The 17,220-nt window shown below is 51.7% G+C and overlaps 1 protein-coding gene across 1 annotated transcript in view; it reads left to right on the forward strand.

The window, feature by feature from the left end:
- Positions 1–15,389, forward strand: part of CAMK2G (calcium/calmodulin dependent protein kinase II gamma) — a 59,305-nt gene extending 43,916 nt beyond the window's left edge. The window contains exons 16-23 of the mRNA XM_023737722.1: positions 4,422–4,490; positions 5,667–5,711; positions 7,146–7,194; positions 8,482–8,595; positions 10,602–10,677; positions 11,040–11,134; positions 12,704–12,948; positions 13,392–15,389. Of these exons, the coding sequence (XP_023593490.1) occupies positions 4,422–4,490; positions 5,667–5,711; positions 7,146–7,194; positions 8,482–8,595; positions 10,602–10,677; positions 11,040–11,134; positions 12,704–12,936 (681 nt within the window). The 3' untranslated portion in view covers positions 12,937–12,948; positions 13,392–15,389. The remainder of the gene's footprint in view (positions 1–4,421; positions 4,491–5,666; positions 5,712–7,145; positions 7,195–8,481; positions 8,596–10,601; positions 10,678–11,039; positions 11,135–12,703; positions 12,949–13,391) is intronic.
- The last annotated feature ends 1,831 nt before the right edge of the window (positions 15,390–17,220 follow it).

Here is a 17,220-nt window from a genome sequence, read left to right on the forward strand (position 1 = left end):
AGCTGAAAAACTCAAGTGAATGTATCTTCTTTCTCAAGGGAGACTGGGGCACCAAGGGGAACATGGCAGCGGGATTTGTTTGTTGTTTTTTTAAGTGCTCAAAATTTAAGTGCTCAAAGGGAGGTTTCTTTCTCACTGTTCAGACTCCACAAGGTGCCAGAAATACTGGCATTGGTTTGAGTACCTTGCTTAACTTGTGCCCTTTAATTTGGGGACTTCAGGTTCTGTTTGGGTTTCTTTGAAGGTGGATGCCAGTGATCCAGGATCTGTGGAATAGTGGGAGCCACTTATGAGGACAAATCTTAAGGTGCCACAAACTCTCAAGTCTCAGGAGGCTAGTCTAGGACATCTTGTGCATTCTGCTTATCTTTAGAAAAGAAAGATAAAGGAAAGCTAGAGAGAGAAAGGAAAAGGATATAGTTATTTCCTTAAGTACTGTTTGAATATTTGTTTAATAACACAAAGGAGGCTTGAATCTCTAAGTTGTCTCATTTATTTAATTTTTAAATAAAGTTTTAAAATTTAAATAAAAGTGAGCTAGTATTTCAGTAGTGCTGGCCTTGTGCTGGCTGAGAAGGAGCCCAGCTGTGTATGGCTGAGGGCAGAAACCTGAAAGGAAGAAGAAGAGAGGAGTTTAAAATCATCCACTAACCAGGGAAACAGCCTTTGAGTGCAAAGGGATTATATAGGGTTTCTTGCATTAAAAAGGAAAAAAGCAATGAGAAAGTTGGGAACATATTCTCTATTAGGTTGACAAGCAGACAGCTGAAAAGTCTTCTGAATAATGCAAGGTCCAGGGGAAGGCCATCTGCAATGGCCTTTGACAGCAAGCCCCTGAAGGCCACCAGACCGAATGCTGAGCCTGGCCAGTGGCCCAGAAGAGTTTTGAGTGATATGACTCAGGGCAGGTTAGAAATCTGTGCTATACTTTTGCCTGTGGAAAAACCAGTCTGCTAACCGTTCAACTCAACACACGTTGTTTATCATGTACTCACTTTAAGGTGTCTTGCTGGACGCTGTGAGATTACAAAGATAAGATATGGACCTTCCCTCAAGGAATTAATAGTCTAGTTGGATAAAGGGATAAGTACATACGTGAATGTAAGCAACACCCTCTTTTCTGAAGGATACTTTGGAAATAAAATCTTGTATGTGGGTATATACGAAAGGTTAATGCAGACAATACCTAATTATATTCAGGTTTCTCTTTAAATCTAGGTCATTCTTTTAAATATTTGTAGTTCTCTTCTTTTGAATATAATATATTCCCTAAAACATCTTCTAAAGTAGAATGTAAGCTCCTTGAAGACAGGAATGTTTATGAACTGATATGTTTGTTGCCAAATCCTCTGTGCCTAGAACAGCCTTCAATAAGTATTTGTTGGATATTGTTAAACCAATGTGCAGAGGTCAAACAGTAGACAGAACGTTCCAGAGGAAGTTTCTGTTTCTCAGAGGGCTGATTTTAAAATTCTTAATTACACTTCACCTGTTAGCTAGTCTTCTGAGAGACATTTTCAGTATGTCATGTGGCTGTAATTCTGTGTTCGTGTTTCCCATAAAGTCCAGTGAGCATCTAATTGAAGCTAAAAAATTCACTGTTGTCAGCATTCCTCATGATTTATGTCTCTTTATGACACCTGCACTTTTAATCACCAGCACTTTTATTTTTCCATTTCCTGCTAATTGCAAAATGCAATAAAGCCTTCAGATCTTATAAACAAGCACGGCCATACTGACAACAAAGATATGCCAAAATTTAACTGTTTATTAGATGATTTTCAAAAGTTTGACATCTCATCCAAAAAGCACTAGGTTCAAAAGTCAGAGGTATTAAAGCCAAGGACGACCTATAAGTAGCTTTTTTAAAAATACGTTTTTAAATAACTGTTGCTTTGCTTTTAAGTATGTGCATTTAAAAAAATATGCAGCCTATAGTTTTGGCTATTTACCTGGTAGCTGCTTACTCAAATTTCAGACAGACCTACTACTAAGAGAAAATAAATAACTTGTATGTGTGTGAGCCTTATAACCCCAACCTAAAAATTTACAGCAAAACGTTCCCTACGCTCATAGACTTGTGACTTAATCTCCTTAAGAAGCTCTCTCTGAGCAAGGCTGGGACATCTCAGAATATACTAAATCTGTGTTTGTGACCCTGACAGCAAAGGAGTTGTTCCTCGCCTGGGTCTGGAGGGCTGTGTGTGCCTAGTTGCTGTGTTAACCGCTCTGGTGCTAGACTCCAAGGCTCCTTCTGCTCTTTCCTCCCCCAACACAGAGCCCACGCGGGTGCACTAATGCTGCAGCGTCTCTGTGCTTCTCTTCTTACCTCCTCTTTCCCCTTCTCTTTCCCTTTTGCTGTGATGTGTCCAGAAAAGGAAGTCGAGTTCCAGCGTGCACCTAATGGTGAGCCTTGCCTGCCCACCCATCTGCCCACTCCATGCTGCTGCACGCGCCTGCCAGCCACGCAAGCCCATTCTGCCATGTGCGTGTGCTCCATCCATCCTCACTGCATGTCTGTGCTGTGTGGGCAGCTATGGCCTGTCCTGCTAGGCGGGGGCCATTGCCCGAGGTCACATGGTGGCCTACAAAATGGGCATTGGAACATGTGGTGCGGTACCCCCTGCTGCGGAGGTTGACGGCCCCCAGCAGCCCAGGGCAGGAAGTGAAGCTGGCACAGATTTGGGGCCAGGCAGCAAACTTAGGGAGGGCACCCCACTCACTGTCTCTCAGGAGGAGAGGCCCTGCTCGCTGGCACCGGCAGCCTCTTCCTACAGACCTGTGGCCAGTAGGCATCGGTGTGGTGGGCAGATGAGCTGGTTGTAGGCTCGTAGCTCTGAGTCCTGCTCTCCTGGCCTTTTCCCCTGTGCAAGTGTCCATTGTTAGGCTATGCCCCACTTTTCATCCTTCCCACCCAGCCCTGGGAGGAACTGCTAAAAGATCCAAGTGAATGCATCTTTCTCATGGGACACAAGGCACCAGAGGGAACATAACAGTCTGAGTCATTATGAAGCCATCCATTAAAACCACAGCTGGGGCCACTTGGGTGACATCCCAGCTCTCTGCAGATACGGCAGGTTCGTGGATGCCCTTGGGGTCTTTCTCTCAGCTGGGCTTTGCAGGCAGGACAGGCTTCTCCAGTCAGCCCAGAACAGGAGGTCAGTATTGGCAGCCAAGCTAGGAGGGCTCTGCTCTTTCCTGGCTGCAGGGAAAGAGAGCTGAAGCTGGTGGGGGTTTAGAGCCGCATCCCGACTATTCCTGGGACCTCCTCTTCTCCATCCTACAGAATTCAGTGGAGTCTTCTTAGCATTTGGTGCCTGGCTTGAGGTTCCATGCTTAGCCCTAGGTTTGGGGGTATCTCAGCTGTTGACAGGAAGCTTGGGATGGATGGCTTCTGTTCTGGTCCAAGGGGCCATAAAAGAGACCTCTGGGCAAGAAGTAGGACAGGCTGGACAGCTAGGAGAGAAGCATGTCCTAGCTGTAACAGAGTGTCCTCATCCGTGCCCTGGCCAGAGACAGAAGCCACATGTTTGTTTCTCTGCCTGTTGAAGAACTTACAGGCATCAGGCTGCTCCTCTGTGGCCTCCGACCCTGCCGGGACCCCCAGCGAGCCTGAATGCACTGGTTAAGGAATCTTAAGATGCAGAGAGCGTCGACTGACTCCCCACCCTGGGGACTCTGCCGCTCTGTATAACATTTTGAAAGACAAGGATATATCCCTGATTGTGCTGCTGTCAGGAATGGTGGCCTACTCTTTCTTGGGGGCTGGGTTCTGGGACTGTAGTCACAGCCCCCACCTGGACTCACCTGCCCCCTTTGTGGCACTCTGCCAGGCGGAAAGGTGAGCAGCACAGCCCTCTCTGCCCGCTGGGGTCAGGGAATGCATTTTGTATCCAACGTTGAATTCCATCCCTTGCCTCTCTGGACATCATCTCCTAGGCCGGTTCTTCTTTCTCTTCTCATTCTTCTCCTTTTCAGTTCAGGCTTCAAATTGGCTTTTTAAGGAGAAGGAAACCCAGGTGGTAGGTTGAACAGAACAGCAGGAGGCTGGACCCAGAGTTTCTGAACTTTGCTTTCTTATAAACCACCCTTTCCTCCACCTGTAAAGTGGGGAGAAGAGCCTGACTTTCTTCGGGTCAAGTTTGATTGTATAATGAGATGGCACCTGGAGAGATGCTTTAAAACAAGTCTCTGGGCTGGTCCCACCTTGAGGATGCCTCCAGAGCTAGGTCTCTGGGTCCCTCCAAAACCCACCCCTTCTGTTCATCTCTCCAACTATTGCTCCATCCCCATAGAGTTATGGAGGCCACCTCAGGCCTACCTCCTCCGGGCCAGGCCAGGGAACAAGGGAGGTCTGGGAGTCGAACCTGAGTTGCTTTGGTGACTCTGGAGGAACTAAACCATCTGTTTTCTTGTCTCAGCCACAGAGCAACAACAAAAACAGTCTCGTAAACCCAGCCCAAGAGCTCGCGCCCTTGCAGACGGCCATGGTACCTCCTGACTACAGCTTCTCCGCCTCTGCCCCTGGCTGCCTCCTGCTTCTTCCCTCTTCTCCTCTTGTCTCCCCTTCCCAGGCTTCCTCGGCCTTTTTCCTTTCTCAGACCCTGTAGAGCAGGCTGCTTTGTGTACTGCCCCTGAGGACCCGTCCCCTTCATTGTCCCGCTTGGCCATGTCCCTTCCTGCACGGCAGACTGCTGCTCCCGCTCCTTTCACTGTTGGGGGGGAAGAGTGATCAGGGCTCTCTGCTGAATCTCCCAGCCCCAGGCAGGGGCCCCTAACGGGTCTGCTGTGTGGGCTGGAAGGTGAGTTGCTTATACAAGGAGAGGGTAGAAGCTTTCCTGGGACCATCGGTTTTCGGAGGCCTCCTCATAAAACTTGCCTTAGCCTCTCCTTTGCAAAGCCAGGCGCAAGAGGAGGGCCGTGGCCACCACCTCTGGATGGTGCTGAGGTCTCTGGTTCCTAGTGAGTCCTGTGCTGAGTTCTTCCTGGGCTCTTCCAGGGGCTCTGTGGGCTCAGAGCTCCCTCGGCTATGGTAGCTAGAGAGTGAGCAAGGGGGTGAGAGGGAGGGGTCACTGTGCCTGCTACTCCTTTACTTTCTGTGGACCCTCGTGGTGCCTCATGCAGTACTGTAGAGACAGGAGCTCTGGGGAAGGCAGAAGGTGGGTGATGCTGGCAGCTCCCTGGGCTCAGCTTGCTGAGGGGCATACCCACATCTTTCTGGAAGACCTCATCATTCACTCTCCCTATGTCCCTGCCTCCCACCATCCCTTGATGAACACTGTTGGCAGGGCCCGGCCTGTGCCCTCAATTCCATAGCTCCTCCAGTGTATCTGCCTCATGGGACCCCCCTGGGGAAAGAGCACGAGAACCAGCATGGATCAGGAACCACGGCCTTGTCCTCTCGGCTTCCCTGGTGTTTGATTCTGCTGAGTGCCAGGCCTCTCCTTCTGACAAGCCAGTGCCATCCCTTAAATGCAGGGCTTCCCGGTCACCTTGGACCCCAACTGAGGCAGAATATTTGGTCTTGTGGGAACGGCTGATGGCCAGGCCTCAGTGGTCATCATCGGGTCTATGGGAGTACCAGGTGGAGGGCGGGGTCTCTCAGGGAAGAGCTGTATGTAGGTCTGTCCCCAGGTCCAGTGGGTAATTCTCATCTTCTCTCACAGGAGCCACAAACCACCGTGGTGCACAATGCTACAGATGGGATCAAGGTGAGTGGCCCCTGAGCCGTCTCCTGCTTTCCAGGTCAGCAGGAAACAGGGCTGGGTCATGGGGCGATGGGTCCTGTGGTTGACACCTACGGGCTGCGCCCCAAGGTGAGGTGTTTGCGAAGTCTGGGTTGGAGGTAGCGTGTGCCTGTTTGTTGCTGCCCTTCTAGGAAGGGCATTATACTTAGAGATTCCAAGCAAAGGCTCTGTGGTCAGACAGACCAGGGTTCGAATCCTGGCTCTGTGGTGCTGAGCAAGTCAGTTAACTCCTGTGCACCTCAGTTTCTTTATCAGTAAATTAGCGATAAGAATAGAACCTTTGTCCACGAGTTGTGAAGTTTAAATGAGAGTAAACGTTAACTAAAGAAACAGAAGCAAGAATATAATCAGACCCCAGAGCGTTTTCCACTGCTCGCCCCTTTATGCCCTCAGTCGTCTTGTCTGCGTGTTTTCATTACCATTTAGTAAATATTTATTGAGTGTAAATAACATCCATGGCCCTGGTGTACAGAGGTGACAAGACAAAGTCCTTGTCCACAGGGACAGTTTAGCTGGGAGGTAGGGGGAGACAGATCATAAAGTAATAATCAAATGATAAAATCCAATAGTGAAAGTGCTATGGAGAAAATGGTACAAAGGAAAGAGATAGCCAGTGTCCAGGGCCCTTAATTAAGTGGTGGAAGGGCCTCTCAGGAGGTGATGTTCAAGCCAAAAACTACACGACGGGAAGGAGGCAGCCAGGCAAACTCCAGAACAGAGTGCCCCAGGCAGGTGCAGAGGCTTGGCATGTGTGAGGAAGAGAAGATGTCAAGCAGAGCTAACAGCACAGTGAGCAAGGGGCAGAGTGGCGGGAGGGTGATGTGTTTGGAGGAGCAGGCAGAGTCTGCTCTGTAGGGCCTGGTAGGAGTTTGCATTTTCTGCTAGCAGAAATGAGAAGCCACTGGCAGTTCTAAGCAAAGGAGTGATACAATCTGATTTACACTTTTAAAAAATCACTCAGGCCATGTTATGGGCAGGATTTAGGGAGGAGGCAAGAGTGGAAGCAAGGAGACCAGGAAACTGTTGTAGTAATTCAGATAGTAGCTTCGACTCGAATTGTAGTGTGCAACTGAAGAGAATAGGTAAGACACAGGTTTTATTTTGGAGGTAGAATGGACAGACTTAATTTTAGATTGGATAATTGGGATGTAAGGGAAATAGAGAAATAAGAGTCAAGATGACTCTAGATTTTGGCCCAAGGAACTGGGTGGATGGAACAGCCTTGGGAGGGGGCTTGGGAACCCAGAGTTTCATAAGAGTCAGATGGAGAAGGTGGAAGTAGAACTCTGATTCCTCTTTGTACCTCCTGTAGAAACACATACTCTACTTTTGTTGGGCTTGGCTCCCCAAGTTTCCAAGGGCCCAAGCCAATAGGAATATGTTCTTCTTGCCTTGCAGGGCTCCACAGAGAGCTGCAACACCACCACGGAAGATGAGGACCTTAAAGGTATGTGCTGGGCCCTTGGTGGGGAAGGGACCCCAGCAGTGACCCAAGTACCTTGGCTCCACTGTGGCGCCTGCCTTGTCTGCCCCAAGAACTGGGAATGGTGGCTCCTTATATCCCAGGAGAGAGCTTGGCATAAAAGCTACTTTCTGTAGGCCAAGATATGAGGTCCCTGTCTGGTGCTGCTGGGTCGAGTAAGAGGCTTCTCTTCTTTGACTTTAAGTCTAGAATAGCCAAACTAGAGCTTTCGCTGAGCCTGTTTAGGGGCCAGGACTCAGGTAACTGTTCCTGTTGCTAATAGTGATATAACATCCCAGAACAGGGACGTCTCGAGTCCCTGCAGAAGTAGCCCACAATTGTGAGTCACAAGTGGGGTGACCAGTTGTCCCAGTTTTCCTGGGACTGAGGAGATTCCTAGGACGTGGAATCCACCCCTTGCGTCTCTGGACACCATCTCCTAGGCCAGGTACTGTCAATTTTAAATTGATGCAGAACTTGCCATTTTAAAACCAGGACAATTCAGGCAAACCGGGATGAGTTGGTCACTCAGGTCATAAGGCCTTGGCACGAATGATGGAGTGGGGACTCTGATGTCTGTTAAACCACACTTGGCTACATCCTACTGGTCCTGTTAGGAGTACCACCCTAATCCTGGAGCTGGCCAGACCGCCAGGGGTGTGGGAGGGAACGGCAGTCCAGGCCCCTGGGACTCCTGGCACTTTAGTTTGGCCTCTTGGAAATGCTTCCTTTGCTCCAGTAGGTGACCTTAGACAAAGCTTTCAGAAAAGATGGAGGAACGTTGTAGGACAGAGCTGAGAGAGCAGACCCGGGGCAATAAAGGGACAGCAAACCTTTAGGAACCAAAAAAATAGCAAGCCTACATTTATAAGACAGGAAATAACAGTGCCTCCAGGGCTGCTGGGATTAAGGTCAGATAAAGTCAGTTCAATGCTGGCAAAGTAGGAGGCACCTTCACTGCTGGGCTCTTGACCTTGTGGACATCTAGAACATCTTCCCCAGGAGCAGGAGTCCTTGTACAGGCTGTTTTAAGGCTCCTCTGGAAGCCACAAGCCCAGGTCCTTGCACCTTCCTGGGGCTCTCAGCTGGGAGGCCTCTCTGGCAGAGGTGGCGGCGTGGGATGTGGTCCAGTGTCCACAGCAGCCCGAGGCGTCACCTGGCCCCGGCTCTGCAGTGCTACGGGCTCGGGTCCTGTCCGGCTTGCTCGCTCACCTGCCTTGTTCTGTTTGTTTTGGCTGCTCTGCCTTGCCCTGCCCTGCCCTGGCTGGCTAGCTGCCCCGCTCCGCACTGGGAATGGCAGCTCGATGCCTGAAGGACGGAGCTCCCGGGACAGAACAGCCCCCTCTGCAGGCATGCAGCCCCAGCCTTCTCTCTGCTCCTCAGCCAGTAAGTGTGAGGGAGGCACATTCTGGCTTCCGTCTCCCTGGCTCGTCCTGAAGCCCGACAGGGACCCCCACCAATGCTGTCAGCCCAGCCCAGCTGCCCATCTTAGTAAGCTTTGGGAGCATGGCCTCTGCAGGGGTGGGGGAGCTATTTGGAGACACTGTTCATTGTAGCTGGGGGCAGATTGGCCAGTGGCCCCTGAGACTGGGGCCCAAAAACCAGAAACAGAGTGGGTAGAAGAACGTGGCATGGAGGGAGGGAGTGGAAAGCCTCTGGGAGGTGGCACTGGCCTCGCCCCAGCACTGAGCCAGGAGGAAGGGCAGAGTCGGAAGTCAGATCCTGGGTCGGGGGTGAGTGGAGGGCCATGGTGAGAATGCGAGAGCAATCGCACTTGGGGATGTGGTGTTTCCTGAGACTCAGCATAGTATCATGAGGAAGAGCATGGGGTTCGGGGTGAGACAGACCTGAGTTCAAATCCCAGCCACACTACCTGCAAAAATGTGTGACGTAGCTTCACCTCCCAGAGCTTCATTTCCTTATCTGTAAAGTGGGAATAAAATGCACCTACCTCCTAGTGTTGTGGTGAAAAATAAATGATGTAGTAGAAAATACTAGATGCCTGGCCGGAGTAATGGTAGTTCTCACTTATAGTTTGAGTTATGTCTGATAGAGGATGCTTTTGTCTGCTGCTTTTCCTCCCACCGTCAATCCTTTTAGGGTTTCTAAGCACGATCCTCTTCACCCATAGGGCCCCAGTCAGGTCCTCCAGATGGGTTTGGTGGGGTTGGAGGGGGGTGTGCATGTATGTGTGTGTGTGTGTGTGTGTGTGTGTGTGTGTGCGTGCCCATGCACATGTGCACGCACACACTTGCTTTCCCCTTTAGAATGTGGGTAGAGCTTATTGGTTCCCCTAACCTGCTGTTTACTCATCTGGAGCTGCCGCCTGATGGTGCTGATGGCTGTGAGGCCCCTTCCCGGCTGTACCTTTGGCTGCTCTCCCCTCCTGGCTGTGCTCCTTGGCTGTGCAGGTTCTGTTCTAATGCTTGCATTTGTCTTGCAGCCTCTCGCTCCTGTGAGGAAAGGCTTGTGTCCTGGGCCAGCCTGGGGCTGCTGTCAGGGTTAGCCCGAGCTCAGTCCGAGCCCTCCCTTACCCTGGCGGTGCCCTCTGCTAATAGTGGCGCTCCCTGTAAGTGAGCTGCCCATGAGTGCAGGATGTCGCCAGCAGTCCCTTGGCTTGGGAAGGGGGTGGAGGGCTCTTAGGGCACCTCAACTCTGCCTGCCTGTCAGTCTGAGCCTTGCCTTGGTTTTCCTGAGGGACACATCCTGGTATGAGAGCTGGTATGAGATTTATAGCTTCGCCAAAGCTTGTCCGGGGTAAATGGAGCCATCTCTCTAGGGAGAGGCTGTCAAGAGAAGAGTTTTTTTAGTTCCAAGATCCTTTATCCCAGAAAAGCCCTGTAAACTTATGGAGGAGATGTGCAGGGTGGAGAGAATGCCACATCCTTCCTAGGGCTCTGCTCCTCCTTTTGGAGCCCCCATCCCTGGCTGGGTTCTGGACCACTGAGTGGGGGGCTGTCACTGAGACCTGACTGAGCCCCTTCGGGTGGGAGAAGTGACTGGGTAGTGGAAACAGCTTCTTGAAGAGGCTGAGCCTACTAGGGATGTGATACATAGGCTCTGGGTAGAGTGTTCATGATGTGCCAGACCCCTCAGCTGTTAGACACAAGAGTGTTTGCTGAGACCTGGTTGTTGATGGAGAAGGAGGCGAAGGCCAGAGAACGAATGGGTGGGCTTCAGGAGGAGGGGGCCATTGGCTCCACTGACACCAGTGGGGTGGGTGAAGAGAAGGGTGGGCTCACTCTTCTGCAAAGGGCCTTAAGGACAGAGAAGAGGAAAGTCTTTGTCAAAGGGGTCACAGGGAACTCTTTGAAGGACTAGGGTGGACTGTCTGACCCTTGGGAGCTTCCCCAGTCCCACGCAGGTAAGTTGCTGGATGTTTTTCCCCACAGTGCGAAAACAGGAGATCATTAAGATCACAGAACAGCTGATTGAGGCCATCAACAATGGGGACTTTGAGGCCTACACGTGAGTAGAAATCCATGTTCTTGAGATCCAGTTGCCTCTCAAGGCCTTCCTTGCTCCCAGAAAGTAGCTGGGACCCTGGAGAAGGGAAAGCTGAGCTTTGGGCACAGGGTGTCTGCATTAAACACCAGGCCCCTAGGCTGGGAGCCCTTCCAGGTAGATATTCTGTGATCGAGCTCGCCCCTCGTGCCCTGGCTATGGGCAGAAAGGACTGGGCTGAGCGGACCAACAGGCAGGCCCCTAAGACCTTGGCTGTCTTGTCTGGCCTGGCACACAGCTAACCTGCAGCTGTGGGACAAATGCCACCGACAAGGAAGGAAGACAACCCCCATAGGAGCCTGACAAGCTGCTTTTTTTTTCTGCAGGAAGATTTGCGATCCTGGCCTCACTTCCTTTGAGCCCGAGGCCCTTGGCAACCTAGTGGAAGGGATGGATTTCCATAAGTTTTACTTTGAGAATCGTGAGTGGGTTCGTGCTGCTGATATACTCCTGCCTGCCCCTTCTTCCCCCTTCGCCTCTGTTCCCGTTCACCTTCTCCTCTTCCCAGTTGCCTGCTTTCCCCTTATTTTACCTGCCTGTTGTGCCCCTGGTCTGTGTGCTTACTCCCTGTGCTCTGACAATGGTCTTAAACTAGCCCTTTTGAAGGCACAGCCCCAGAACCCCATGTGCCCACTGGAGCTGGCAGAGTCTGCAGCTGCTGTATGGTAGGGCAGCCGCCACAATCAGATTCACTAGATTTCTTTAAGCCTCACCTCTTCCCGAGAAGGACTGGAAACCATTTGAGATTAGGTTGAGATGATCTCAGAAAGTAATAACGAAGCTCCGTGTCTGCAGGTTTCACAACAGAGGAAATAAAAACCAAAATAAGAATGTGTAAGCAAGTACCAGGGCACTGTTGGTGATTTGTGAGCTCCGAAGTTGTGGCTAGGCGCCTTCTGAATATCAAGGGATGCAGGAGTCCTGGAATAGGGAGAAGGCACTCTGGACAATTCTTAGAAGCCCTGGGGGATAAGAGGAACTGAATCATTGCCTCCACCCCTGCCACCTTTGCCCATCTTTCTCTCTCCTTTCCAAGACTCTCCCCTTCCTTATTATTTTTTTCATCTTTTTCACTTTTTCTTTGGCCTTTCCCATTCTGCCGTGAGTTTCATTTTATCACTGTTTTCTCCACTGGTAACCACCCACTCCACGTGTCAGCTACTCAGCTACAAATGTAAACCCTGGGCCCTCTAAGTAATTCTGTTAGCCAGAAGCAATTGCAGAGCTTATAGAAGCTCTAGGGAGGGTTTCATATGGCCTTTGTCTTAATACCTAAATTGAACTAAAATGTGAATCTGAATAAAAGCAACACCATTTGCACAGTGTATTCTGATAACAGCAATCCAACTTCCTTTGCCTTTCCCCCAGAGGATCCCGGGAACCCTGGGAATATCCCAAGCTTGGTGCTTTGGTGACTTTTGACTACTTTAACTTTAGTGCCCCCGTTTTTATTTTTGGTTGGTTGGTTGGTTGTTTTTTTAATCACAAGTCAGTTTTGAATAATTGCAGTTCATGATTTTGCTGTGCGGCCCTCATTAGGGGCAAGCAAGCCCTTATGAGATAGAAGCATCAGCCTGGCAGACTAGAAAGATGAGAGGCTTTAGTTAGGGTCAGACGGTCCTGAGTGCAAATATTGTATGATTTGGGCTAATTATTTAACCTCCTTGAGCCTATTTCCTTGTCTTATAATGAAGAAAATAATATCAACCAAGGGCTACAGCTCATACATGTGAATTAATTAGGCACAATGCCTAATTAAAATAGCACCTGCTGCCATCTTCGTCACCCCGCTTTCTCTTCCTTTTGGGTAAATTTGGAGACCAGTGTGATGGGGTGTCCTGCCTTTAGATGGTATATGGGGGGGACTTGGAGACTCTAGGAATGGTTGCTGGAAAGACAGTGAGACTTGGAAGTGCGGGGTGGAAGGAAGATGCAGGTCTTCAGGCCTGATGTCTTTCCTACCTACCCAACCCTGCCCTGCCCCCTGCAGTCCTCTCCAAGAACAGCAAGCCCATCCACACCACCATCCTGAACCCGCACGTTCACGTAATCGGGGAGGACGCTGCTTGCATCGCCTACATCCGCCTCACCCAGTACATCGATGGGCAGGGCCGGCCTCGCACCAGCCAGTCGGAGGAGACTCGGGTCTGGCACCGCCGGGATGGCAAGTGGCTCAATGTCCACTACCACTGCTCAGGGGCCCCTGCCGCACCTCTGCAGTGAGCTCAGCCACAGGTGCACCTGGGGGCAGGGCTGGGACAGGTGGGGTCAGAGGAGGAAGAGGAGGGTGGGAGGTGGCATGAGAGGAGGAGGTGTGGGCCATCTCATGGCATCTGGGCAGTATGGTCAGACAGACTTGGGTCCCTTTCCATGACTCCAAATGGAGTGACCTTGGGCAGGTTATTTCCTCTCCCTAAGCCTTGGTTTCCTTAGCTGCAAAAGAGGGAAAGAGTGGTGCCCACTTTATTGAGTGGTTGTGAGGATTAACTGCTGTAAAGCACTTGGTAAGTGCTGAGCAGTTGTGAGGCAGTGTTCTATTTAAACACTAGCTTCTTCCCATCCCCCCGCCCTTCTCAGGCAGACTTGGCCACGCGTGCAGTGTGTCTTGTAAGCCCCTGGAACTATTCTGTGTGCTTAGTGTCCTCTGTTTTGTTACTGTGTTATGTCCTGTTTGACAGGGGCATTAGGAGTTCCCAGCTGGAGGTCGAACCTTCGCAGCCAGTGGCTCTGGAGGGCCTGAGTGACAGCGGCAGTCCTGTTCGTTTGAGGTTTAAAACAATTAAATTACAAAGCGGCAGCAGCCAATGCACGCCCCTGCATGCAGCCCTCCCGCCCGCCCTTCGTGTCTGTCTCTGCTGTACCGAGGTGTTTTTTACATTTAAGAAAAGAAAAAAAGATTGTTTAAAAAAAAAAAGGAATCCGTACCATGATGTGTTTTAAAACCACCGATAGCCTTGGGCTGGCAAGAAAGCAAGAGTTTGTGTGACGCCCATCCTGGCATGAGCAGCGGGCTCACCCACCAGCCCAGAAGAGGCACGCTCGGCCTCTGGCCCCCATGGACTCAGGGGGACCAGGCAAGAACTCTGACAGAGCTTCGGGGCCATGATGTGATTGCAGCCTCTGATGTGGCCTGCCTGCCCCAGGTGTAGGAATGGACTTCTTCAGAACTTGCATGGGTGCCTAGAATGAGGCTGATGAGAACATCGTGGCCGTCAGACCTGTTTGGGAGAGGACGCAGAGCTCCCAGCCTGCTACAGAGGCAGCTGAGATGCAGTGGCCTCAGGACTGAGGGCCCGGACGTTGCTGTACTGTTCCGTGTAGTGTAGAAGGGAAGAGAATTGGTGCTGCAGAAGTGTGTTCGCGCCGAAGCCGATGAGAAACCTCGTGTTAGTCTGACATGCACTCACTTACTCATCCATTTCTATAGGATGCACAATGCACGGGGGCCCTGATACTGAGGCCTGAACCCTTGCAGGGAAGGGGAGGGGTTGCCGCTTTGCTTTGTGTTTGTTTTCTTATAACTTAGCAAGGAGAGAGCCAAGCCCTGGTCAGGCCTCTCCTTGCCACGTTTGGCAGTTGTTTTTGTGCTGACTTGGACCATCTTTGTCTTGCCTTTTCATGGTGGTGGTCCCTGTGCTGACACTCATTTGGACCTGGGCCCTCTGCCAAGTGCCCCTGTGGGATGGGAGGAGTGAGGCAGTGGGATTAGAGGTAGTGGTTGTTTCTATGCATTTGGGCTGCCCTCAGAACTGCCTCCCTTTTACTCTTCCCTTGCTGCACGTCCGTCTCTGTTCCTGTCTGAGATTGACCTGACTGCTCTGGCAAGAAGAACACGTGTCCTCTTTAAAGAGGCCTCTTCACTGACGAACCAAACTATAGACTTACTGCTGGACAATCTGCATGGGCATCGTCCTGCTCCCACTTGCATGCCCCCAAAAGAGGTGTCCAGAGCCATGGCCCCTACATTCACTTTCCCTCTCTGTGCTCGAAGAGTTCCATTCCAGGAGGAAAAGATCTATGCTCTAAGCAGATAGCAGAGAAGGGAATGGAGGAGCAATTGGTCATGGCCTGGGTTTTCCCAAAACAACTGTTCAGAGTTGTCTGCACAAATATCTGCACTTTGGGGGAAAGGTATGTAGACCCCAACTCCCTGGCATATCTCCAGGAGGCACAGGAGCTGGGGAAGAGGCAGAGCTGGGTTTACCTTGGAGCCAGCTGAGACAAGAGCAGACTCACAGGTGCTGGTGCTTGGATTTGGCCAGGCTCCTCCGAGCACCTCATGCATGCCCCAGCTCCTGGGCCCTGTCCCTTTCCTGCCCAGCAGCCTGCAGTGCCAGCACGCAGACACCTTCATCACGGGGTTTGGTTTTGCTGGCTTGAAGACAAATGGTCTTAGAGTTCATTGAGACCCATCGCTTCATATGGCTGCTCCAGCCCCACGTCTTCTTAGCATTCTTCCTCTTCTGGGGCTAATGTCGGCATCTATAGACTATTAAAAAAAAAAAAAAATCACCTTTTAAACAGGAAATGGAAGGCATTTGATGCAGAATTTTTGCATGATGACATAGAAATAATTTAAAAATAGTGTTTGTTCTGAATGTTGGTAGACCCTTCATAGCTTTGTTACAATGAAACCTTGAACTGAAGATATTTAATAAAATAACCTTTAAACAGTCCGTTGTGTTACTATTGTTGGAGGCTTATGGCCAGGGGCCTAGATTTTAGCAGCCTGGGTTACCGGGCTTGAACATGGAGAAGTGTGCCTTCTCCCACGCCCTTTGGGTCCTTTCTAGTGTAAGACGCCCTCATAAACTCTGAGCCTCCAAACCCTCCTCCTGGCTGCTGAGGCGAGTTTGGGGTGGGGAGGAGGGAGGTAGCCCATTTAACAGGTGGGTGGGTGTCTCGCTCCGCCCCTGGGCCCCGCCCACAGCCGAGGCCCGCCCCCGCCCACTGTCTCCTCAGTGGGCCGGTCCGCCTTCCCCTCGCAGGGCTGAGTGGACGAGCCCTACCCTGGACCCGCCCCTGCTCCCGGAGCCGCGGCGCTGACGCTCGCCAGACTGTGCCACCGGGCGGGGAGGAGGGGGGAGCCTCTGCGGGCGGGGCGCGGAACCCGCCGTCCCGGAGGCTGCATCTCGGCTGAGCGCTGCAGAGGACCGTGGAACTCCCCGGCCCTCGGCCGCGCTGCTGCCAGGCCCGGGGGCCGGCGAGGATCCGAGCGGGTACTTCGATCGGCAGCGCGCCACCTCCCCGCGGTGGGAGCGGTGGTTGGGCCCGGCTGCGGCCGAACGTTCGCTCGGAGATGGCGGAGCCGCCGCGACGCGGCCCGAGGCCCCGAGAGCCGGGAAGCCGGGCAGCCCCGGGACGCGGCGGAGCCCGGGGACAGCGGGGACGCCGTCCAGTCCGCCGGGTGAGCCGCCCTTGAGGAGAACTCCACACCCAGACTGTGGCCCCCACCCACGGTCGCCCTCAGTTCTCCCTTCACAGACTTCCCCTCAGTGTTGCCACTGTAACCACCCGCAGGGTCGCCCGGGCGGCCCTCAGTGCGGCCCAGTGCGCCCCTCGCCCTGTGTCCTTCTGGTCGCTTCCCTCTTAGTTGCCTCGTCCCCCTCAGCTTGCTCCCGCAGTACAGGGCTCTCTTCTCCCCTCGGGGCTCTCCTAGCCCAGTGCCTGCCTGGATGTCACCCCAGACATTCCTCAGCGCGCCCCTTTAATGTTTCACGTCCGTGTGCTCTTCATATCCACCTGTGACCCTGTATTCCCCCCTCAGTAGAGCCCCTCCATCCGTGATTCCCGCTGTGCCAGCACCCCATGCCCTTGTCCCCTCTCAGTACCCTCCCCCCAGCGCAGTGCCCACACCCACAGCCTTCGCCCAGTCCCTGTTAGTGTTGCCCTCTCCCAGCCCAGGCCCGGAAGACCCCTTTGGTTTCTCTCTTCTGGGAAACCTCTCGCTGCACATATGCATAGTTCCCCCCACCGCATATTTATCATGCCACCCACAACCTACCCCAATAGCTCTCTCAGCACTCCTTCCTGAAATATTGCTGCTGCTTCTAGGCATGAAGGTAAAATGCAGTGCTTAAGAGCACAGCCTTCGGAGCCTGACAGGCACGACTTTGAATCCCAGTTTCTCCACTGACTGACTAGCTGTTTGATCCTGGGCAGGTTACTAAGTTTCTCTGGGCCTCAAATTACTCATATGTAAAATGGGAATATTAACAGTAATACCTACTGCATAGAGCTGGTATTTTATGTTAAATGTATGTACAGCTCTTAGAAAAGTGTTTGGCGAGTAATAAGCTCTCAAAAAATGTTAACTACTATTATTATTATGAGTGATTCACTCTGAATATCCACTTCTCCTCAGTTATTTCTTCTCACAACCGTGTCTTCCCTAGTTTTCTCTAATTCTCAGTGTTCATCCCTCCCCATCACCATTTTGATCCTCTTTCCCAGCTCTCTTCCCATGTCAGTTAGTCTTACCCAGGCCAAAGCTGAATTCTTCTTAAA

The sequence above is a fragment of the Trichechus manatus genome, unplaced genomic scaffold (assembly GCF_000243295.1).
Source record: "Trichechus manatus latirostris isolate Lorelei unplaced genomic scaffold, TriManLat1.0 scaffold00106, whole genome shotgun sequence".
Classification (NCBI taxonomy): domain Eukaryota; kingdom Metazoa; phylum Chordata; class Mammalia; order Sirenia; family Trichechidae; genus Trichechus; species Trichechus manatus.